The 24,045-nt window shown below is 43.5% G+C and overlaps 1 protein-coding gene across 5 annotated transcripts in view; it reads right to left on the reverse strand.

Moving 5' to 3' along the window:
* The window catches only part of SFSWAP (splicing factor SWAP), a 107,082-nt gene that overhangs the window by 17,228 nt on the left and 65,809 nt on the right, over positions 1–24,045 (reverse strand). For all 5 annotated transcript variants that reach the window (XM_087705793.1, XM_087705792.1, XM_087705796.1 and 2 more), the window contains exon 14: positions 5,461–5,741. In XM_087705793.1, the coding sequence (XP_087561919.1) occupies positions 5,461–5,741 (281 nt within the window). The remainder of the gene's footprint in view (positions 1–5,460; positions 5,742–24,045) is intronic.

Here is a 24,045-nt window from a genome sequence, read left to right on the forward strand (position 1 = left end):
GAAAACAGAGACCATGAACATGCAAAGTTTGCTTATGCCAATCAAGTCCTCTTACACGCTAAACCCTTTAATGATGCCTTCCCTTGCTAATTACTACATACAGATCATTAGCTGGGTAAGCAGAGTAGGTGGATTAGCACGTAACCTCTTAGGAAACATACTCGGAAAAGTAATTGATGCCAAATGAAATTTAGCCTTTAAACAAAACACAGGCATGCAATTTGTCCAATCTACTTCATCTATCCAAAGCAGAACAAAGGACACAGAGATACATGATCTCCTAAAACTCATTTTTGGGGAGGATAGATAGATAGAGTGTGTGTGTGTGTGTGAGAGAGAGAGAGAGAGAGAGAGAGAGAGAGAGAGAGAGAGAGGGAGGGAGGGAGGGAGGGAGGGAGGGAGGGAGGGAGGGAGGGAGGGAGGGAGAGAGAGAGAGAGAGAGAGAGAGAGAGAGAGAGGGAGGGAGGGAGGGAGAGAGAGAATGAATGAATATGAATGAATTGGGACTTTCCAGGTTGAGGATCTCAGTGGTAAAATCTTTACTATAAAACCATTGGATCACTTGCTATCTAATTTTAATTTTACAGTTTACAGCCCTAGGAGCTGCTGATTCTGTTCTATAGAGGAATTGTTGAGTCTGTCATCTGCACCTCCATAACTCTGCAACCCAACAAGACAGACACAGACTTGAATAGAATAATTAGAACTGCAGAAAAAACAATGGCTACCAACCTGCCTTCCATTGAGGACCTGCACACTGCATGAGTCAAAAAGTGGGCTGTGAAAATACCTACAGACCCCTCGCATCCTGGATATAAATTGATTTAACATCTACCCTCAAAATGAGGCTATATGGCACTGCACACCAAAACAACTAGACACAAGGACACTTCCCCCCGAACGCCATCACTGTGCTAAACAATGAATTCCCCAAACACTGTCAAATTATCTACTAAGACTGCATTACTATTATTCTTCTCTTCCTTCCTTGTACCTATCTCTTTCCACTTATGACTATAACCATGTGCTTGTATCTTTTAAAATTGATATTGTTTTGTTTCCTAGTATGATTTAATTGCTTATTAGTAACCTATGGCTATCACTAAGTGCTGTATCTTAGGATTCTTGATTATTGTATTCTATTTATTTTTCTTTATGTACACTGAGAGCCTATGCACCAAAGACAAATTCCTTGTGTGCCCAATCACACTTGGACAATAAATAAGTGTATTCTATTCTATTCTATTCTATTCTATTCTATTCTACTCTAATTGTATTATTCCTCCTCCCTTCCAATCTGCAATGTTGGTTAAAAAAAGAGAAAAGAATACCTATTGACTCTGGTGCTGTTATTACGTTTCTTGGGTGTGACATACGTAGATGATGGTGGCAGGGTGAGGAGTTTAAGCGAAGCAGGGGCCAGAGGTTGAAGATTAGATTGGCAAGTTGGAAAAAAAACAAAACAGAAGGCAATAAGCAGACCACCTCCATGCTCCTGCAGAGAACATTAAAAACCCAGATGCCTCTATGTAATGGTTTGGAGCTGACCCGGCCTTGAAGGACATTTTACTCACATTACACCGTGAAATTATAAAAACCTTTCAATTAAAAGCATCTCAGAAGCCCTTCAAGATCGACTCTGCCCAGCTGCTAAAGTACTGCACTGCTGATCCTTTCTCGGGGTTGCCGTTTAACCCAGGATTCGAAGACCTCGCGGGAAATTTCATGAGATCGGGATCTGAACTCGGACGAGCAAAAGGTGACCTGAATGTACAAATGAGCTCAAACAGCTCTCCTATGAGCTATCGGGCGATGGGAAAGGTGAGACTAGAACGCTAATGAGGACGAAGAACTGGGTTAGGAGTTAATCGGTGTTTCTTCTTCTTCTTCTATTACAAAAGGAACAATAATTGGAATCTTACTGTTCTAGTGAAGAAATGTGTGAGTTTTAACACAGGAGTCCCCAACCTTTTCAGCTTGGTGGCCTGGCCTGGGGCGGTGTCTGTGTGTGTGGGAGGGGCACAGGTGCACACACAGATCTACTTGTGCAAGATGGATGCTTGCCCATCCCTCTTGCGCCCCAGTTTTGAACAGGCCACAGTCCGATAGTGGGCCTTGGCCCAGGGATTGGGAGACCCCTATTTTAACACACTGTTCTGACCGAGGCTTCCTAAGAGCCTGAAGCAAACTCCTTGTTCCAACAAAACCCCCTTTTATTAATTTGCTGTGAATTCTGCTCATTCACATCCAGCAAAGTCTTTCAATTTACAGTCACAGATCTTATCTGGCTTGGAGAGCTGCCAGCCCGATATATGCAGAACTTGGCAAAGAGTCTCGAAAGTCACGAACCAATGAAGCGAACGAATGGTCTCCTGCAAACTCCACTCCCCTATCGCTCCTCTTTTATTCCCTCTGGGAGGCTTCTTAGCCTAGAGCATCTTATAGAATGGACATTACTGCAGGGGGCTGATTTACAAATCAGACCAATGCTCAATTCCTCAGAAATCGGAAGAGACGCCTGGGAGAAGATCCTTCACCCTCTTGTTTTACCCAGCAGGCTACCTTCAATCCCAGCTCTACTTAGTGAAACCAAGAGTGTACAAATTCGGTCTCATTGGACTTTCCTGCCTGCCCTCTCTTCCTTCCCACAGCTTTGACCTGACAGCTCTTGGGTCAAGGAACTTTGCTTACCGGGGGAAGAAGTCATCAAAATAATCTAAATTGGTTTATGGGGAGGGAGCCTGGAGCTCGAAAAATTTGCAGTGGAGACGTTGAAGAGCTGTCAAACCCCCACAGTACACACCTGAAGCCATTTTCAGAGGTATGTTATCCTGTCAAAAGCCATTGAAAGTCTCTCTCTGTGCCGCTAAGCAGGAATTTCCCTTAGCCGAGGTCTTAACATCTCTCTTTCTAGCCCAGGGACGGAGAAGGGCTTGGAAGAGAAGTCCCTCTTCTCCGTCATTTGCATTGTCTCTTTCATCAGAAGATCTAAGCGTGGATTTTCTGCAGAGAAAGGGCATGTTTTCCCAGTGAAACAGCGCCTTCCCTTAAGACGGATTGTTAAAAACAAAGCAATGGTTTCCCTACTGTGTTTCCCTCTGTTAGGAGGCTAAGGGTGGCACGTACGAAGGTTGTCAGTTGTCTCTTCCAATCTAAATTTAAAAAAAAAAAAACTAATCCTCAGATTCAGTTAGGCGGAAACCTCTTTTATGTCTCCAAGGCTCTGCTTTGGGGGACTTGGGACGGTAATTGAAGAGACACGGGGTGAAAGAGCCATATGATTTTTAACAAGAACATGCAAGATTTGACATTTTTAAGGGGGGAGCTTCTTGTTGTTGTTAGTTGTGAAGTCTTGTCCGACCCATCACGACCCCATGGACCATGTTCCTCCAGGCCTTCCTGTCCTCTACCATCCCCCGGAGTCCACTGAAGCTCACACCGACTGCTTTGGAGACTCCATCCAGCCACCTCCTTCTCTGCCGTCGCTTTCTTCTTTTGGCCTCAATCATTCCCAGCATGAGGCTCTTCTCCAGGGAGTCTTTCCTTCTCATTAGGTGCCCAAAGTATTCCTCTTCAGGATCTGGCCTTCTAAAGAGCAGTCAGGGTTGATCTCCTCTAAGACTGATCAGTTGGATCACCTTGCAGTCCAAGGGACTCACAGGAGTCTTCTCCAGCACCAGAGGTCAAAGGCCTCCATTCTTTGGCGCTCAGCCTTCCTTATGGTCCAACTTTCACAGCCATCCATTGCAACTGGGAAAACCATCGCCTTGACTAGATACACTTTTGTTGGCAGGGTGATGTCTCCGCTTTTTAGGATGCTGTCTAGATTTGCCATGGCTTTCCTCCCCAGGAGCAAGCGTCTCTTAATTTCTTGGCTGCCGTTCCCATCTGCAGTGATCTTGGAGCCCAGGAAAATAAAATCTGTCACTACCTCCATTTCTTCCCCATCTATTTGCCAGCAACTGAGAGGGCCGGATGCCATGATCTTAATCTTCCTAATGTTGAGTTTCAAGCCAACTTTTGCACTCTCCTACTTCACTCGCCATCCAGAGGCTCATCTTCCAGCATCATATCTTTTTGCCTTTTGGATACTGTCCATGAGGATTTCATGGCAAAGATACTGGAGTGGGTTGCCATTTCCTTCTCCAGTGGATCATGTTTTGTCAGTCTTGGGTGGCCCTGCACGGCATACCTCATAGCTTCACTGAGCTACGCAAGCCCCTTCGCCACGATAAGGCAGTAATCCATGAAAGGGGTGGGTGGGCTAACTGTTAAAAAGAAATTTCCTATCCCCATCTCCTCAACTTAAAATGATGTGTTTAAGTGTATTTGCATTTTCCTAAAATACACATGCCAGCACATTGCCCTGCCTCTTCTCTGTGTGTTCTTTTTTAAAAAAAGAAAAATTCTCCAAAACTGTAGCTTTTGAAAAACCTTCATTACGGATTTTCTAAAGGCTGACAAGACCTCCTATCGTTTCAATCAACTTCTCCCCAACTTAAGAGAAATTAGAGCACTCTTGAAGGCAAATTTAGACATGATACCGAGAATTGCATTACTGTTGCTGGTGGAAAAATGGGATGTAAATGAAACAAAAGAGAAAAAAAAAGTAATATATTGTATATTTGGTAATGGCAGCTAGATTAGTGATGGCTAAATATTGGGGACAAAATTGGGATATTCAAAGAAATGAGTGGTATAATGAAATTTGGAGTATGGCAACGTTGATACATTTAACACTGGAAATTAAATTTAAAAAAGGGACGGCCAAAGCGAACAATTATAATGAAATATGGAGGGATTTTATAAAGTCGGTTTTGGTGGAAGGCAAAGGGAATAAACCTACTCAAGAATATATGTTGTTTTGGAGGGGATAAGGGCACAAATGGAATATATTGTATATTCCTTTGTTATTAAAGATGAAGAAATATAAGGGGGGGGGAGAAAGGGTCTTTGGGGGATGGGGGTGCACTGTAATATTAGTTTTATCTCCCTTTTTTCTTTTTTGTATTTAGATGTATATGTATATTATTTGCATTTAAACAAAAATAAAAATATTAAATTTAAAAAAACCCTTCTCCCCAACTTTATACCTTAATCTTGTATCCTAAAGAGGCGTGAAGCAGGCATGGGAACCATCTGACGCTCCCTGTCAAGCGACGCGGAGGCTTTGGCAACGCCATCTTTTTGCCCCTGGCAACTGACAAGAAGCTGTCTACACTCTTAATTGGCGTCAGCCAATCTGCCACTTATTGTTTTTCTTTGGGGGGGGGGGGAGGCGAAGCCCTGGCAGATGCACCAAAGAAAACGAAAGCGTTCCTCGTTCTGAACATGTTGCTTTTAGAAAGCGCATCGCGCGCCTTTAACGTGATAGCGGTTAAAAATAATCAGGCGGCAACGAAACCCGCAGGACACCGAAAAGTTTTCAAGCATTTCACGAGTTAGGAAGAAAACGCTCACCTGGAATGCCGGACGGTTCTGTACGCCGTGGGAAGCGAATGCTTTGCTTTCGAATGGGATCGCGATTTGGCTTTGGAGGAAGAGGAGGAGGAGTAGTATTTGGAAGGAGGGGTCTGGGACCGTGATCTGGATCGTTTCTTGTGTTTCTTCTTCTTCTTCTCTTTCTCTTCTTCTCTGGGGAGATCTCTGCATTTGCTGGTAGGCCTTTCGGGCACCTTGGCTTCTAGGACTGGTAACGTCCGGATGCCGGTCAACAGAGCGCAGGGGATATTACTGACTGTCTGAAAGGAAGGCAGTGAAGAGTTAGGGTTAGTGGGTTCCTAGGAATCTGGGGTTGCAAGTCACCTAAGGGAAACAGCAATAGCATTTAGACTTATATACCACTTTACAGAGCAGAGTCAGCCTCTTGCCCCCAACAATCTGGGTCCTCATTTTACTAACCTCGGAAGGATGGAAGGCTGAGCCAACCTTGAGCTGGTCAGGATTGAACTGCTGGCAGTGGGTAGAATTACTGCATTCTAACCATGGAAGAAAAGGGAGGGAGGGAAGAAGGAGGGAGGGAGGGAAGGAAGGAAGGCTGCAACAGTCATAAGTGTGAAAAATAGCAATAGAAATAGAACTTAGACATATACCACTTCGCAATGCTTTTACAGCCCTCCCTAAGCAGTTTACAGAGTCAGCCTCCTGCCCCCAACAATCTGGGTCTTCATTTTACCGACCTAGGAAGGATGGAAGGCTGAGTCAACATTGACCTGGTGAAAATTGAACTGAGAAATTGCAGGCAGCCCCCAGTTAGCAGAGGTAGCCTGCAGTAGTGCACTCTAACCACTGCACAACCATGGCTAAATCCTGGAAGACGAACATACGTCCTTGATCGATAAATTGCTTTCTGGCAAGCAAGCAATTTAAGTCTGGCCTCTGTAAAAAGAAAATATCCTCCCATACCTATTTTGAGAATTAGAAGTAATTAGCTACAGGTTATCAGTCTGGTGTTGTTGAGTGCTACGTGCTGGAAAATTCTCTTCTTGTTCTACCTTGCTTCTATTTCTTATCATATAGAATCACAGGGCTGGAAGGGATCTTGGAGGTTTTCTAGTCCAACCCCCTGCTCAACCAGGAGAGCATTCCAGACAATCTCTTCTTAAAGCTTCACAACCTTAATTCAGGAAGAAGCTCAAGTTCATTTCATGAACCGAAGAAGCTACGTGGATGAAAAGCAAAATGTCTTCAAGCAAAAACAAAGGAAGTCCAGTTGCCTTTTGAAAAAGCACCTTTGGGACAACCATGACCTTGAGGACTGAGAATCTCCATAGATTTCTAACTAACAAGAGATGTCTCCCCCACAAGACGTCTTTTTATTTGTAAGCTTCAGGCATAAGGCATTTTTTTGATGAACAGAATTGGAAGGGACCCTGCAGGTCATCTAGTTCAACCCCACCCACCCACCTCGCCCAAGCAGGAGACCCTACACCATTTCTGACAGATGGCAGTCCAGTCTCTTCTTGAAATTTAGAAATGAGCCGTCTTCCACAGAACACGTCCTGACTGGATGCAAAGAAACAATCTCTCTCTGATAGACAGCCTGTTTTTGATGAGACACCTTCTGCCACCCAGAAGGGACAGGCTGACTCTCTAATTTCACAAGCGTGGGATAAACATTCAGTAGGCAATTCCTTGGCCACCTAAAAAATTTCATATTCAGAGATGTCTAGACAATTTTTTTCCACGCTAACTGCAAAATTACAGTTTTGGGGAACAGCTTCGGATGGGCAAAATGCATAAAACTCCTGGGCAGGTTAAAATGCAATTACGATTTTGTTGGAAAGGACAGTGTGGGGGAGGTTGAAGAGGAAAAGCAGCATTTGTTTAAAAAAGTCTTTCCGAACTTTTATGGAAAGCAATATAGACTGAGAATATATCCCTGAAAAGGAACATAAAGCTGAATCACCGACTCGCCCAAGTAATCAGTATTTCTTACTGACTTCAGTCCGTAAATGTAAATTTATGGATTTAATTTAAATTTAATTACTCGAGTCCGTAATTTGAATATTCGTTATTTAAATTTCTGGCCGAAGCTTTCCAGGATTTTAAAGAAATCTTTCCTGGCATTATCTGGAAATGCCTAGCAGAGAAGATGGAACTATTATTAACGTATAATCCTTTCGGTCCATCTGCAAGCAGAAGATTCTTTGATGTTTGGTGAAACTAGGAAATACTATTTCACATCAGATCTAACTGCATCTATCTTGCTTTGGATCCAACCCCCCCTATATTTTTAGCCAAGGTCAGGCAGATGGCTAAATTAATGAAAAGAAAGACTAGGGGTGACAAGATAGCAGTCTTCCAATATCTGAGGGGCTGCCACAGAGAAGAGGGGATCAACCTATTTTCCAAAGCACCTGAAGGCAGGACAAGAAGCAACTTATGGAAACTAATCAAGGAGAGAAACAACTTAGAACTAAGGAGAAATTTCCTGGCAATTAATCAATGGAACAGTTTGAATCCAGATGTTGTGAATGCTCAAACACTGGAAGCTTTTAAGAGGTTGGATAACCATTTGTCTGAAGTGCTGTAGAGTTTCCTGCCTAGGCAGGAGGTTGGACTAGAAGACCTCCAAGGTCCCTTCCAACTCTGTTATTCTGTTCTGTTCTATTCTATTCTAAAGAAGAGAAGAACAACAAAGATGATTAGGGGACTGGAGGCTAAAACATACGAAAAGCAGTTGCAGGAACTGGGCATGGCTAGTCTAGTGAAGAGAAGGACTAGGGGTGACATGATACAGTATTCCAGTATTTGAGGGGCTGCCACAAAGAAGAGGGGGGTCAAGCAATTCTCCAAAGCACCTGAGGGCAGGACAAGAAGCAATGGATGGAAACTATTCAAGGAAAGAAGCAACCTAGAACTAAGGAAAAATTTCCTGACAATGAGAACAATTAATTAGTGGAACAGTTTGAATCCAGATGTTGTGAATGCTCCAACACTAGAAGTTTTTAAGAAGAGATTGAGAAACCATCTGTCTGAAATGGTGTAGGGTTTCCTGCCTGAGCAGGAGGCTGGTCTAGAAGACCTCCAGGGTCCCTTCCAACTCTGTTATTCTGTTATGTAACGAAGTTCCTGAAGCTAAACAACTGAACCGAAGACCACTGCTTAAGTTTGTACAGCATGCTTAATCTGAATGGTTAAATTACCACTTTTTCTTGATGCATTCAGGACACGGAATCTCAAACTCAACAGAAATAAATGGGTTTGCATAGCAAGCTCAAACATAAACATCCAAAACCAAACCACAACCAAGGCTAAAATTCACATTTGTGTGAGTGCAGCAACTCCATTTCCAACTGAGGTGGATAAGAGGACTGTGTGAGCACAACTGGTTGGCACCCAATCACCCTTGGCAACTGGGGACTGGTAGTCCTCGACTTATGACTATTTCTTTAACAACCAAAGTTATAATGGCACTGAAACTTACGTAACTTACAACAACTCCTCGCACTTATGATTATCCCAGAATCCCCAGTCATGAAATCTAAATGTTAGGATTCAAAATTGATCAAAATCCAGATGCTTGGCAATTGGCTCATATTTATGACCGTTGCAGCGTCCCGGGGTCTCGTGATCCCCTTTTGCGACTTTCGGATGAGCAAAAGTCAATGGGGAAGCCAGATTCACTTAACAGCCGTGTGACTAACTTTAACGGCTGTGGTGATCCGCTTAACAACGGTGGCAAGAAAGGCGGCATAAGATAGAGCAAGACACACCTAACAAATGTCTCTCTTAGCAACAGAAATGTTGGGCTCAATTGAGGCTATACGTCAAGGACCTTATTTGCGTTGGCTGCATTTTCGGTTTGTGCTTTTCAATGCTGCATTTAAAGCTCCAATCCAGGGAAAGGCACCTCTTTAAGGTAACAAGGAACGTGGTGGCTCAGTGGCTAAGATGCTGAGCTTGTCGATCAGAAAGGTCGGCAGTTCAAATCCCTAGCGCCACATAATGGAGTGAGCTCCCGTTACTTGTCCCAGCTTCTGCCAACCTAGCAGTTCGAAAGCACGTTAAAAATGCAAGTAGAAAAATAGGAACCACCTTTGGTGGGAAGGGAACAGCGTTCCGTGCACCTTCGGCGTTTAGTCATGCCGGCTACATGACCACGGAGACGTCTTTGGACAGAGCTGGCTCTTCGGCTTTGAAACAGAGATGAGCATCGCCCCCTAGAGTTAGGAACGACTAGCACATGTGTGCGAGGGAACCTTTACCTTAAGGTAACTTCTGCTGGGTCTGGAAATTCCTACCACTACTGACAGCAGGACGTCTGAGCCAGCATCCAATTTCTAGTTCTTTAACTGTGAGCTGGAAAGACTTCATCATTAGGCTGAAATCCCACCATCACCACACCTTCAGCCCTGCACGACCTCTGACCGGATGGATCAATAAGAGACGGTCTTCCTTGATGCTGGAAGTGCGGAGGGTAATTGTTGGATCCATCAAACGCTTCTAATTTTAGCTGCCTTTGCAGGGTTTATTTTAGAAGATCAGCATGTTCGTGAAAAATTTAAAAGCGCCTCTTTCGGGGGAAAAAAGAAAGAAAGAAGGGCCTACATGATGAAGGCACCTATGTTCACAGCAATGCGCTCAGGTAGGATGCTCACACGACCTGGTAACCTTGGTTTGATTCTGATTTGTTTTCGGGCTGTGATGCAAAGCCACCCTGTTGGGTTCGCTTGATGCTTTACACTTCGAACATCCTAGAGCCAGTCCCAAAGGTGCTTTTTTTCAGGTGGCAACTGGACTTTCTTGTTATTCTTTGAAGATGTTTCGCTTCTCATCCCAGAAGCTTCTTCAGCTCTGACAGGATAGTGGGGAATGGAAGGGTTTATACTCCTTGCAGACAGATGGGCATTTGCATCCTTTTAGAGGGATGTTGAAGCAACTTGGAGGTTTATCTCGGTCTTCGGGGTCACCTGAGTGGTGCAAATGGTTCCTGCAGTCTGCAATCTTTCCTCTGGAAATCCATTCCAGTCAGGTAACCCTGAGGACCTGGATGACTGAGAATCTCTACAGATAAACCTCCAAGCGACCTCAAAGGCCCTCTAAACGAATGCAAATGACCAGCTGTCTGCAAGGAGCGTAAATCCTTCCATTCCCCACCATCCACTCACAGCTGAAGAAGTTTCTTGGGTGAGAAGCGAAACGTCTTCAAAGAAAACCCCAAAAGTCCAGTTGCCTCTTGGGGAAAAAAAGCACCTTTGGGACAACCATGACCTGGAAGACTGAGAATCTCTACCATATTGTGGATGTTGTGTGAGAATCTCTACCATATTGAGGATGTTTGTTTGTTTCCTTTGGTGCTATTCTAGATTCCTGCCTGAGCAGAGGTTTGGACTAGAAGACCTCCAAGGTCCCTTCCAACCCTATTTTTCTATGTTCTATAATTATCTGCTGCCTGGACAAATCCTTGTGTTTTTGGTCCCTTTACCGTATCAAGAAAAAAATTCCTCTTCCCGAAAAGGAAGAAGAAATGAGCATGACAGTGGTCAGCCCAGAAGAGATATTGAAAATGCGAAAGGATAGAAGTCTGCACAATTTCGAAGCACGGATGAAGCGAGTCCTTTCAATGCATGAAAAGAACCAAAGGAGGGGAGGGGGGGTCGTGAGGAGGGGGAAAATGACCTTTTTTTCTTGAACAGCATTTTCTGAAGTTTCACAGCAGACTCTTGAGAAAGCTTTGCTTAGGATTAAAAAAAGAAAAGAAAATCAAAGCGGGTCCCCAGTGCTGAGACATCTGTCAAGGGAGCCGAAAAGAGCTCTAATTAAAACGCCAAAACGTTTGCTGAAGTGTAGAAGACAGAAATGCACAAGAGACACAGTCAGGGCAAAGAGAGGATAAGATGTGATTTTTTGGGGACGGGGCGGGGAGAGAATGATGGAAGGAAAGTTTATGTCCAACATTTGCAGAAATAAGTCACGGGGGCTCGAAACTGTCTGGTTATAAAACCAGTGTCAAAAATGTGCTTGTAAAGCACTCTCCCTCCCAACCCCCGATTTTGAAAACGCACAATTTTTTTGTTGTTCTGGCAAAGAGCTTCTTGATTTGATCTTCAGAGAAAGGTCCCGTTTTTAATATTGCCAGGCAATGCCCTGGACTAATCGAAACACTAATACTATTACTAAATTTCGCAATCGTAATCTGACTGACTACATACACCTATGTAATGGATATAAAATATAATCGCTGTAAGATCTGATTACTATATGGAAACGTTTATGCCAGAAATGTCGCACTATGTCCAATGTTTTTAATGTTTATCTAATAAAAAACTTTTTAAAAATTAAAAAAAGAAAAGAAATACGAATACTATTACTGAATTTGCAGAATATACACCAGTGGTGGGACTAATCTCTAGGGGGGATGAGTCTGCCTATCGAGATGAGGTGGACCGCTTGATTTCGTGGTGTGGAGACAATAACTTGGTCCTTAACACCAACAAGATCAAAGAGCTCATAGTGGACTACAGAAGGAATAGATCAGATATCCAGCCCTTGCTTATCAACGGAAACTGAGTGGAGCAAATGGCCAGTTTTAAGTTTCTGGGTGTTGTTGTCATAAAAGAGGAGCTGACCTGGGGCATCTCACATTGCAGCCCCGGTCAAAAGGGCCCAGCAGAGATTATACGACCTGAGACTTCTCAGGAAACAACAACTGAATGAAAAACCGCTGGTGACCTTCTACCGCTGCACCATAAAGAGTATTTTAACTCACTGCACCTGTGTCTGGTTTGCCAATTGCACTGGGGCAGATAGGACAGTGCTACAGAAGGTCAACATCCTTGCCTAGAGGACCATGGGTTGCCCTCTCCCCTCTTTGGAAGAGCTTTATAGCTCCCGCTGCCTTAAGAAAGTCCAAAATATCCTTAAAGATCCATCTCATCCTGGGCACCCTTTTTTTTCTGAACTATTACCATCTGGCAGCCGGTACAGGGCAATAAAGACAAGGCCCAATAGGCTGAAAAACAACTTCTACCCCAGGGCAGTAGCTATATTGAATTCTACTGCAGAGTGCAATATTAATGAAAATATCAAAGTTTTCAATTTCAATTATACAGCATGCGAAGGATGTGTGCTTGTGTTTTTATTTTTATAGTTATAATGTGCACTGAAGATGGCATTTAATTTCGCCGTATGGTGTGCAATGACAATAAAGTAAACTAAACTAAACTGAAAGGAGTAGGATTTGAGGAGTGGATTACTCTGAGCAATTAGAAGAATTAATGGGAGCGAATGCTGGTCACTCAGGGTTGAACTGTGGGGTCCTTGGTGCTCTCAGAGCTTGGTGGTTTTTTTGCAGATGTTTCATGACCCTACTAGATAACATCATCAGTGCTAGAAGGGAGTGCATTTTGCAGAGATGGGGGGAGGGGGGAGGAGAAGGACTGTAGGATTGTTGGCACTACCCGAACTTGATTGTTTTCTTGCAGACATTTCAAGACCATATTAGATAACAACATCAGTGCTAAAAGGGAGCGGGGTTTGCTCTCTGTTTATATACAACCGTTTGCCCTGTCAGTGTTGGAGGGAGAACTCTTGAGTAGACTATTGTTTAATGTTAGCTTGCTTGTCTAGTTGGCAGTTTCTCGACTGGGCTGCCCAGGGAAAAGCCACTTGTATATAAAGAACGGCCAAACACTGACAGGTTTCTAGACTAAGATAAACAAATGTAACTTAAATTTATTTGGGGCAGGGGAAAAAAAAAGGTTGATAAGAGTAATAAAAAAAAACCACCCTGCAGCCATCGCAAAATAAATAAATAAATAAAAACAAAGCCGTCGGAACGTGTTTGGGAAATAAAAGGCGTTTCAGGCGAGGAGTCCTTAAAATGTCAAAAAGCTGAAGCACAGAAATGTTTTTATCAGCCGTGTCGAGGGAATCAATACTTTGTTTGAAGGCAAGGCGGAATTCGGCAGTGCCATTCAAGCGCAAACAATGTCGCTTTCCTTCAAGAAGCATTTTAATCGCTGCAAAATCTGATAAGGCATGTTTTCCTCTCCTTGTCCCCCCCCCAAATAGATCGGTGATGGGCGTTTCTTGAGCACCCTTTGATGTGCCAAGTCTGGGGGGGAAAAAGCCGGGGCAGAGCAGGGAGAAGAGATGATCATCTGGACAAGGGAGAACGGAGTTGTTCTGACCTAGGCTTCTCCAGCAGCACGAAGCTGAGTCCTTGTCCTGATAAACCCCCTTTATTCAACTGACAGGGAATTCCTCTCCAGCAAAGTCCCGGCCCACAGTCTTTCAAGATATTTAAACAATTAACGACCTTTATCAGGCTTGGAGAGTGGCCAGGCTGATATCTTTCAGACACTGCAATTCTTGGGCAAGAATGCAGGAAGGAACTAATTGTCTCCTGCAAACTCCACTCCCCTTTGGCCTCTTTTATTTCCTCTGGGAGGGGCCATTCATCGTCCACCTGTGGCCTTATTCCCAAGTCAACCCCTGTTCTTTAGCTGTTTCCTTTGTCTGGCAGCTCTGCACATGCACACATTGGGAACAGGCTCCAGCTGTTCCTCTGCCTCACTGCTGTCTAGCTCTGTAGCCACCTGATCACTGCCAGACGGCCCTGGCCCTCTCCTTGTCTCCAATGCAGAGCCCTCATCAGAGCCTTCCCCAGACTCCAGGACTGGCCCATCTTCCTCCCCAACCTCCTCACTCTCCAACTATACTGCCAGCTCTGCTGGCTGGTCAAAACAGGAGCCTGAGTCTCTTTAGGTAGTCCTCAACTTACGACTGTGACTGAACCCGCAATTTCATTTGCTGAGTCACCAGAGTTGTTGTGAGAGTTGCTAACACCACCTTACCGAATTCAATTTGGTGACCTTTGGGACAACAGTTTGTTAAACGAATGCTGCCGTTTTGTTAAGTGAATCAATTGTTGTCTATGGGCCATGAGGTGGTTTTTTTTGGGGGGAGGGATTTTTTGGGGTGGAAAACGGAAGGAGATGCAGGTTTCTGGGGGGGGGGGGAAACACCTTGTAAAACTTCACGGGATTGCAGGACGGTTTAAGTGTGGACAGCAGATGTGGTATTCAGCTGGTTCGGCTGAAGCGGTAGTGGAAATTGCAGGTGGGCCTTCCCCGGCTCTATGCCGTCCTATTTAGGCATGTTTTTGAGGCCAGGCGCATATGCAGAAGGCACGTGTGCGACCAAAGCGCATGCGTGGAAGGTCGGTGCATGTGCAGAAATGGTGCGTGCACCTGTGAAGAAGTGGTAACAAAATGTGAAGCCTACCGCTGTTGGACAGGTGTGTTGGGTGTCCAATATCTGGCCTTCAACTTTGAAGTCACTAAGCAACCAGTCATAAGTCAAGGACTACCTTTACTTGGTCAACTGACCTCGCGTGGGGAGCCCAAAGAAACACACAGCTGTGAGGTCCTCAGATAACCTCCCTTTGTTGTTTTAAGCCTGGAGGACTTCAATTCTGGGAGTTGAAGTCCGCCAGGCTTAAAGTTGCCAAGACTGGAGACCCCTGCTTTAAACTAACTTTAATAGGGTCCAGCATCCTGGCCTCTTTTCCACTCCTACATTTTAAAGATTTTAATTCAATTCTCATGTGCTGTTTTTGTATTTTAACATTTTACTGGACCCGGCTAAGGATACTTCTCTGATGGAAATGGCCGGTTCAAAAATGTAAACAAATATCAACGCACACTCAGGGAATGAATCGTGTCAAACACATATACACACACACACACACACAAAACACGTTTAAAAGTGATGATGGACACAAACGTACAAAGCACACACATTACAAAGGGGAACGCGGGCCAAGCCGAAGATGCTTCAAAAGATATCGTCAAGAAAAAAAAAATATATTTTCTCCCTTGAGGAAAGAGGATCTGCCTCTAGCTGTCAGTCAAGATTTAGCCACAAAGATAAATGGAAAGTTATCTCAGGAAGGATAATGAAAAGCATAAACGAGGAATGGGATGAAATAAAAGCAAGGGGCGATTAGCTGGCCCATTCTGCAACCTGGAGCCCTCGGAGTTAATGCTTGCTAAAAGGAATTTGAGCCGCTCTTTTGAGCGTTTTATGTAATCAATTCTCTCCCTGTGAATGTCAATTATCCCTGGTTTATGAAGGAATGCAGGCATCCTTCCAACTTCTATTAGGTGCAGAAACCATTTGCCGGGGGTCGAGGTATTGACCACCTTGGTTGATATACAGCAAATGGAAACTGCAAAGTTAAACCCTGGGATGCAAAGCTGGATAAGTGCTTACTAACATTTATAAACCTGTAGCAAATCAGGGTTACGGTGACAGCCCAATTACCATATTAGAAAGCGCAGAGGAAGAAGGTGGACAGGTATGGAATCTGAAAGTTTCAAAGGCTATAAACTTCAAGAAAAGCCACACTTTGTAATGTCAGAGACTGTTCTGACCTCGGCTTCCTCAAAAAACACAAGGAAGAGTCCTGGTCCCCTTTTATTAAACGAATGTGAATTCCTCTCATTCACATTCAGCCAAGGGCTGGCAAACAGTCCTTCAAAGAAATATTTATGACCACAGACCTTATCTATCTAGGAAAGCTGTCATGTAAATGTTTTCCAAATAAGGTGCTGTGCAAGGAAAGGCTGGGCACAGAGTCTCTGAGATTCACGGACAGATCTTTACACTCCAAAAATGACTGACCGAATTGTTTCCTGCAAAAGCCCCCTCCCCTTTGCTCCTCTTTTATTTTCTATGGGAGGGGTCAATCACCTTCCACCTGTGGCTTTACTCCCAAGTCAGCCTTGATTTCTGAGTTGTTCTTTTCTTCTGGCAGCTCTGTGCATGTGCACACTAGGAACAGGCTCCAGCTGTTCCTATGCCTCACTGCTGCCTAGCTCTGTAGGCACCTGATCACTGGCGGACAGCCTTGGCCTCGTCTCTGCCTCCGACGCCCTCCTCTGAGATTTCCCCAGTCTCCAGGACTGGCCCATGTTCCTCTCCAATCTCATTACTGTCCGATTCTGCTGCCAGCTCTGCTGACCATGGGCGGCTACAAAAGAGCCTGTTTCAAAACCTTGATTCGAGAGGAGGGATCCCTTCCCGCCATATGGCCATTTTGCAAAATAGGTGTTTTGAAATGAGTCCCGCGTAACGAATTGAAACCAACATCATGAGGTGAGGGATAACAAAGGGATGATAAAATAAAGCCAACCGTTTCGGAGAATCTTTTGCGTATTTTCAAAAAAGAAAAAAAAGAAAGCCCCAGCACAATGGCAGTTTCTGATGTGGATTTCCACACATTAACTAGGTCTGCACAACATCTGGGGTTGGACTAGAAGACTGCTGAGGTCCCTTCCAGCCCTATGATTCCATGAATGCCTGTACCATTTCATGGTTCACACAACACGCTAGGCCCACCTGGTAAACTTGCAAGATTTATTTCTCTTGGTACATGCATATTTATTTATTTATTTTGTCATGTTTATGTTTATAGTAGAGGTAGAGAACCTGAGAGCTATATGCATTGTAATTTCATTTTAATGTATGCTGATTAGCGTACATTCAAAGTGACAATTAACTATTCTATCTATTCTGTTCTATTTTGTTCTATTCTTATTTCTACTCTACTCTATTATTTCCATTCCATTCTGTTCTGTTCCATTCTTATTTCTACTCTATTCTTATTTCTATTCTATTCTGTTCTGTTCTTATTTCTGTTCTGTTCTATTCTAATTTCTACTTTTACTCTACTTTCTATTCTATTCTCAAAATAAAAACTCCGTAATATATTTTAGATATGTGAATGTTGTCCCTTGAGCTATTCCCAAGCTACTACACATGATGAACATTTTTTTTTACAAACGTATTCCAAACCTATTGTTTTTAGGTTTTAAGGTATCTAGAAAATATTCCGGGAAGAGAAATCCATCATCAAAATACGAGGTTCTTCAGCCTCCTTAAAGCAACCTCCCTTATCTTGTTCTCCTTCCTCCCTGCCTCTTCTCATCAGAAGCTGTTATGTGGAGCAGACACCTACAGAAGATTGTCTCATCTCCCAAGAGCTTGAAGACGAGCGAGCGAGCGAGTCCAGGTCCACCTATCTTAGGACAGGACGAGGTTTCAAAGATTCCAACTTTCAAAGATTCCAATCTGATGCCATGCAGCTCACATGTCCTGCTCTACTTGAAATGTCCTTCTAAATAGCAACCGCTACCAATACTACCTATTGGCACCTCCCCCTCCCAAAAGAGGGTGAAAATGTGGGTGCATGTTATAGACCGAATGTAGCCCCACCCACCCACCGTCCCCCACCCTTTGGCCTCTGCCTCCCAGCAATTTACCTCCTTGCAGCAAACGGGGAAAATGGGGCTTGCAGAGGCTGCAATAGGCTATAGAAATCCTGCAGCTGATGATCGGGAGGCCCATGCTGAAATTGAAACCGAAAGTTGCTGTTTGCTCCATGAGGCAAACTGCTGGGAGGCAGATTTTTTTTTCTTGTGCTAATCAGGCTGTTTGCTGCCAGAATGTAAGTCAATAACTATAAATGCCTATAGAATGTTCAAATTATTAGACTTATTTTTTAAAGACTGCTTTATTATTGTTCCAGACAGCTTAACAAAATGAAGAAGCTTTTTAAAATAAATGCTTGATCTGAAGAGGCCTGGTGCTATTGTATCTTCTTTTAAATAGCATAGAATTATACTTCCAGAAAGTACATCAATTTTAACAGCATCTGTACGGCTGAAATGTAACACCACAAACAGTGTATATTGTCTGTCCTATTTGCTGTTTGCTGCAAGGAGGCAAATTGCTGGGAGGCAGAGGCAGATTTTTTCCCCTTGTTTCCTTCCCCAAAAGCTAGGTGCGTCTTATACTTTGGAGCATCTTATACTCTGAAAAATACGGTATTTTGCCATCTTTGCCAAAGAAGTGTGTCTTCTCCAGTTTCAGATCCAGACCCAACTCCAAAAAGAAGGTGAGTTAGGACTCTACACTGTCATAAATTCATCTAAATTGCCAACAAGGTGCATGCTCTAATTCTCAACGACATCAGACGCACCATGCATCATCTGGACAACCAACCGTAACAAAATAATCAAACTTGAAGATTGCTCCACTGGAAGAACAAGCTCTCAAAATACTTTTCAAATGAAGCGAAGGAAGGGCGGGATGGGTGATAGTTGACAGGGACCCTTGAAATTTGTTAGTGGGCTAATAATATACAATTGAATATGTCATTCACACCAACCGCCTTAAATTACAAGAATTGTTCCTTGGGAGCAATTAAAGATATTCATTGTCTCTTGAAATCTGCATTTCCATGTGCTTGTTAATAACAGCAAAGAGGGCTATTAAAAACACAAAAGCTATTAGAGGAGATTTAAAACAAAGAAGCCTCATTTACATACAATTCCAGTTATTTTTAGCAGAAGCATTGTATTTTTTCCCCCCTTGAAGCCTCCGATTCATGGAGAGTGTAGGAATCTCTCCCAAAAACCACCTGAAGGAACTTCATTTGTAGCTCGGAAGCTATCTCTGGATTGATAATTCACAAACCATCCACGGACTCACAGAATTAAGCTAAGAATTTTAATCTTTTTGGGGTTTAAGCACTTTACTCAAAAATACCTAAGGCACATTGTCTGTCTAGATAAAAAAAGCAAACTTATACACTCAGATGCTCTCGCTGCTATTCTGCGTACACAAAGTCTTAAGTTTAAGTCACTGGCCTCTGATTTATACTTCAATCCTTAAGCTGATGTACTTTCACGAGCTTACAAAGTACGTGATGGAAATTTTAATTGAATCGGATTTTCCATCCCAGGAAGGGGGAAAAAAAAAACCCTAGGTTTTAAGATATAGCTCTGTCTTCATTACTGGGAAACAGACGCTTGTAATATAGATCCTCCCAGCAGCCGTCACATTCTTGCTAAGATAATGTTTATTCTCCCCTGGTGATGGAGAATTTACGATCCTTCTACTGAGTTTGCTCAAGATGTCATTACCCAAAGATGTGTTGGAAGTTTTACACCACAAAAAAGACCTCTGCACCAAGAGCAGAACAACGGCCTCAAACATGAAAGAACAAGTAGAGGGAAAAAAAAAATCTAATAAAATCAGAAAAAGAGAAAGAACAAGATAATAAGGAAGCTCAGGGCTGGGAAAACAGTCCCTGAAATTGAGAACCAGAAAATGATGCATCTGAAATTACTGTACAGCGTACACGTATAATGATAGGATTCAGATATCAGGGTCAGGCCATCTTCTGCTTAAACACAAGATTGCTGAATAAACCACTGTCTGGGCTCACCCATTCGGTTAGCTCACTGATCCTCAAACTACGACCCGTGGGGCGGATATGGCCTGCCAATGCAAAGTATCTGGCACGCGGAGTGGTGGGATTCAGCCCCACCCCTCACCCCGCCTTATCTTCCATTGAGCATCAACTCCAGCTGCACTTCTGGTTAGTAATTTCACCAGTTGGGCTGCACTTCTCATCACACCGCTGCTGCCGAAGGTAAGGCCGAAGGGTGCTGGGGAGGACCAGCTGATTAATCTCACCAGTGCAGCCACATGGTCCATGGCTGGTGGGTGAGTAGGGGAGGGGCTGCTGCTGGCTTGAAAAGTAAGTGGTTTAAAAGTCTTTAAAAACGCTTTAAAAACAGCCTTTCAGGAATGTTTTTCACAGCCATATGATCCAGGGCTGGTGGGTGAGTAGCGGTGGGGCTGCTGATGGCTTGTAAAGTTAGTGCTTTAAAAGTCTTTAAAAACGCTTTAAAAGCAACCTTTCAGGATGTTTTTCACAGCCATATGATCCGGGGCTGGTGGGTGAGGGGCAAGTATTGGCCATGCCCACCCAATCACATGACCACATAGGCACGCCCACCCCGCTAGTCCTGGCCCCCTCAATGGTCTGAGGGACTGTGAATCAGCTCCCTGTTTAAAAAGTTTTAGGACCCCTGGGTTAGCTGGTTGCTACAAGATTTTCTGTTTGTGATCCTCAAGTTTTTGGTCAATGATCTAAGAAACTGTCAGAAGGCTGAAACTAATCTCATAGAATTAGATACTCAGCTCCAGCTTTGCAGCAGCAATTCAGACCCGATAACCCATCCAACAGTTTTATGGGAATCTTTGCCAAAGCTTGCAGAGCAATTAAGTTTAAAGACTTAAGAGAAGTGCCCCCCCCCACCCTTATCAACACAAAACACGCCTGCAGTTTAAAGCTTGTAGTTAAATTGAGTGTAATCAAAATCTACGGTAAATGATTGCTAAGCCGCCTTTCCAGATGGTATCCCAAGGGGAATGGTTGTGCCTTTCACACGATCTCGCTGTTTTACGTGTCAGGTGGAAAGCATTTCTCGTGCCTTTGGCTCAAGAAACCACAGGAAAGCAGTCCTAAGAATTTGCCATTAGGAACATTCGCAGAAAAAATATTCTGACAAACCAAATTTTCTCCCCCCAAGAGTGAATTTAATTATGGTTTCATCGGCTTGAAAAAGGAAGATGCAACGAAAAAGGAAGATGCCCAGAGATTAGATGATTGTTTTGGGATAGGAAACAAACCATGATCATCATGACACTCTTTCATGAAAACTAGAAATATCGGCTAATCTTTTGGAGGCATCTTAGCCCAATGTAAGTCATTCTTGGATTCCAACACTGAGGCTGCCTGGGGTTCATTGGAGTTGGGAGGCTAAAGCATCCATGGGAGCTTTCCATGGGAGAAGTTGCTTTAAGAGGAGTATCTTTTGGAAGTACGTTGGCCTTAATCTTAAGACATGTTGGCTTGGTGAAATTTAACTAGGGTCAGAAATATTCTATATCTCGTACTGGATCTGTAAACGTTCACTGGGCACATGATATAAAGCAGGATTTTGCCACCTCTGCAACTTTTAAGATGGGTGGACTTCAACCCAATTAGAACAATTAATCAGTGGAAGAACTTGCCTCCAGAAGTTGTGAATGCTCCAACATTGGAAGTTTTTAAGAAGATGTTGGATAACCATTTGTCTGAAGTGGTGTAGGGTTTCCTGCTAAGTAAGGGGTTGGACTAGAAGACCTCCAAGGTCCCTTCCAACTCTGTTATTCTATTCTATTCTATTCTCGACTTCAACCAGCCTGGTGTCTAGGGAATTGAAATCCACCCATCTTAAAAGTTGCTAAGGTTGAAAAACACCGATCTACGATAAGGAGAGAAGTACTTATTGTTCCACTTGGTTTGACATAAGCTGGGTGGACTTTAACTTCAGCTTGCTGGCTGGATAATTCTGGGAGTTGAAGTCCACCCATCATAAAGTTATCAAGGTGGAGAAACAGCAATCTAAGAGAAAGGAGAGGGGTACTTATTGCTCTATTTGGTTGGACTTGGTTTGACGCAAGATGGGTGGGCTTCAACTCCAAGTTGTTGGCCAGGGAATTCTGGGAGTTGAAGTACACCCATCTTAAAAGTTAACAAAGTTGAGAAACAGTGATCTAAGAGATCTAAAAGTACTTACTGCTCCACTTGGTTACAGTAGCTTGGAAACCAACTACCTCGCAGCTTTGACTAGGAGAATCTGTGCCTACCAGAGTCTCTCCCACATACTTCCGAAGCTTTCCCATTATAGGCACGGAGGAGTGGGCCCTTTGCAAAATGCCAACTTCTCTGCCAGCCTCCCAACTGCAGGCAGGGATGATTAAATAAATAGATCGGAAGAGCCAAAGTACCACCTGCTCCTTGGGGGTTTCGGCTATGACTGATCATCCCTTAGAGGGAGGGAAAAACATTCTTATTTTCTCAATACAGGCTATTTTTTTTTTTGTCCTAATGAGAATGCTTGGACAGCTGCTGCCAGCTCTTGGATGCCAAAGATCAAGCACAATACACTTTTGTTCCTTAGGAATTTAATTTGATTTTTTCTCTGCCCTGGTTTGGAGGCCCCCAAACTTGTTTTCAGGAGCTACGTTAGCGCTAGCAAGTCCCCAAAGTTTCTGGGGACAATTATTTTCAGAATCGTAGTTCTTAGGTTGCCCCTGGCAACACTACGTCCCCTCACAGCTTTTTAGGTTTTTTTTTTTTTTTACCTTTGCTTCAGACCCCCGATTCACCCATTTCTAAACAAGGAAGATGAAGAAAAGCCGCAATTAATAAAACAGAAGCTTCTATCGGTTCTAATGCACTGCCTCCACGGAATTAAGGGCGATGCAGTTATTAGCAAAGTGTGTTTCTTGCCTCTGGTTTTCCGAGCAGTTTTTTGTACATGCTGAGGGCTAGAAACACCCTCATACTTGTTCAAAAATAGTATCAGTCCCACCGTTGGCTTTGCTTTTAGCGTGCAATTTTAGCCTGAAATGCCTGACCTCAACTGGAAAAAAGATCTTAAGATCTCAAATCTTAAAAAAACTGCAGGACTGAAGAAGATGAGGAGAACTCGGAAGGATGTTTGCCACTATTTGCAATTAGCACAAATGTACTAAGTCTTAATGAGGGACTAAGTGGCTAAGATGCTGAGCTTGTCAATCAGAAAGGTTCGAATCCCTAGAGCCGCGTAACAGAGTGAGCTCCCATTACTTGTCCCAGCTTCTGCCAAACTAGCAGTTCGAAAGCACGTAAAAAATGCAAGTAGGAAAATAGGGACCCCCTTTGGTGGGAAGTGAACAGTGTTCCGTGCACCTTCAGCGTTGAGTCATGCTGGCCACATGACCACGGAGACGTCTTCGGACAGCGCTGGCTCTTCGGCTTTGAAACGGAGATGAGCACCGCCCCCTAGAGTCAGAAATGACTAGCACATATGTGTGAGGGGAACCTTTACCTTTATCAAGTCTTAAGTAAATCTTAATAACCCTGGAAGGGGAGGGAAATTCTTCATTTCATCTGGCATAAATGCATTTGTCTATGTGTCTATGGATTGATCCTAATATGCTCCATTATGGCAAGCGGTCACTTCAAAACGTGATAATTTTTGACATGTCTTGGTGTGCACTTCCCCCTACGCAATGCCGCCCCATGAAAAAAATATGTTATCTGGAGAGATAATTATACTCCGGTTCACAGATGTGTTTGGGAAATGCAAATAATGTACGCTTTTATTAGAAATGCAAATCTTAGCATTTTTTCCTCCTATAGTTTACCAAATACAAAAAACCTGCCCTTTAAACATGGATGATTTGCCTCATTTTGGAGGCATCAGGAAGAGTGGGACAGGTCCATTTATCACAATTCCTTATATTCCCCAAAGACCAACGTGTGGTTCATTTTAGACTATTTTTTCCCTTCCTTTCTTTAAAGAATACTTCTAATTCAATTTCAGTCAACACTAATGTTTTCAGCAGTACTGGTAGCTCTCCCCTTGCCCGTCTCAAAACAGCTTCTTGGCAATTTGGTTAGCCTTACCAGGTGGACCAGACGGGAAATACGGCCAGAGGAAGTAATTCTACTTTTGTGGAATAGAATTTACATGAATAGAATTTTACAAGTCTGAAAGTAAAAATTTCCCATTGTCTCCTTTACAGGCTGAGAAACTAGGGAGGGTCCCTTCTGAGTTTCTTTCTTCACCTATTATGCAGCTGTGGGGTGAGGGGCATGCCTTCTTTTATCTGACATTGCCTAAACACCTTATCTCTGTCCTGTTT

Source organism: Thamnophis sirtalis, unplaced genomic scaffold, assembly GCF_051295495.1.
Source record: "Thamnophis sirtalis isolate CommonGarterSnake01/CBP01778 unplaced genomic scaffold, rThaSir2_p1.2 scaffold_2, whole genome shotgun sequence".
In the NCBI taxonomy this organism is placed as follows: Eukaryota; Metazoa; Chordata; class Lepidosauria; order Squamata; family Natricidae; genus Thamnophis; species Thamnophis sirtalis.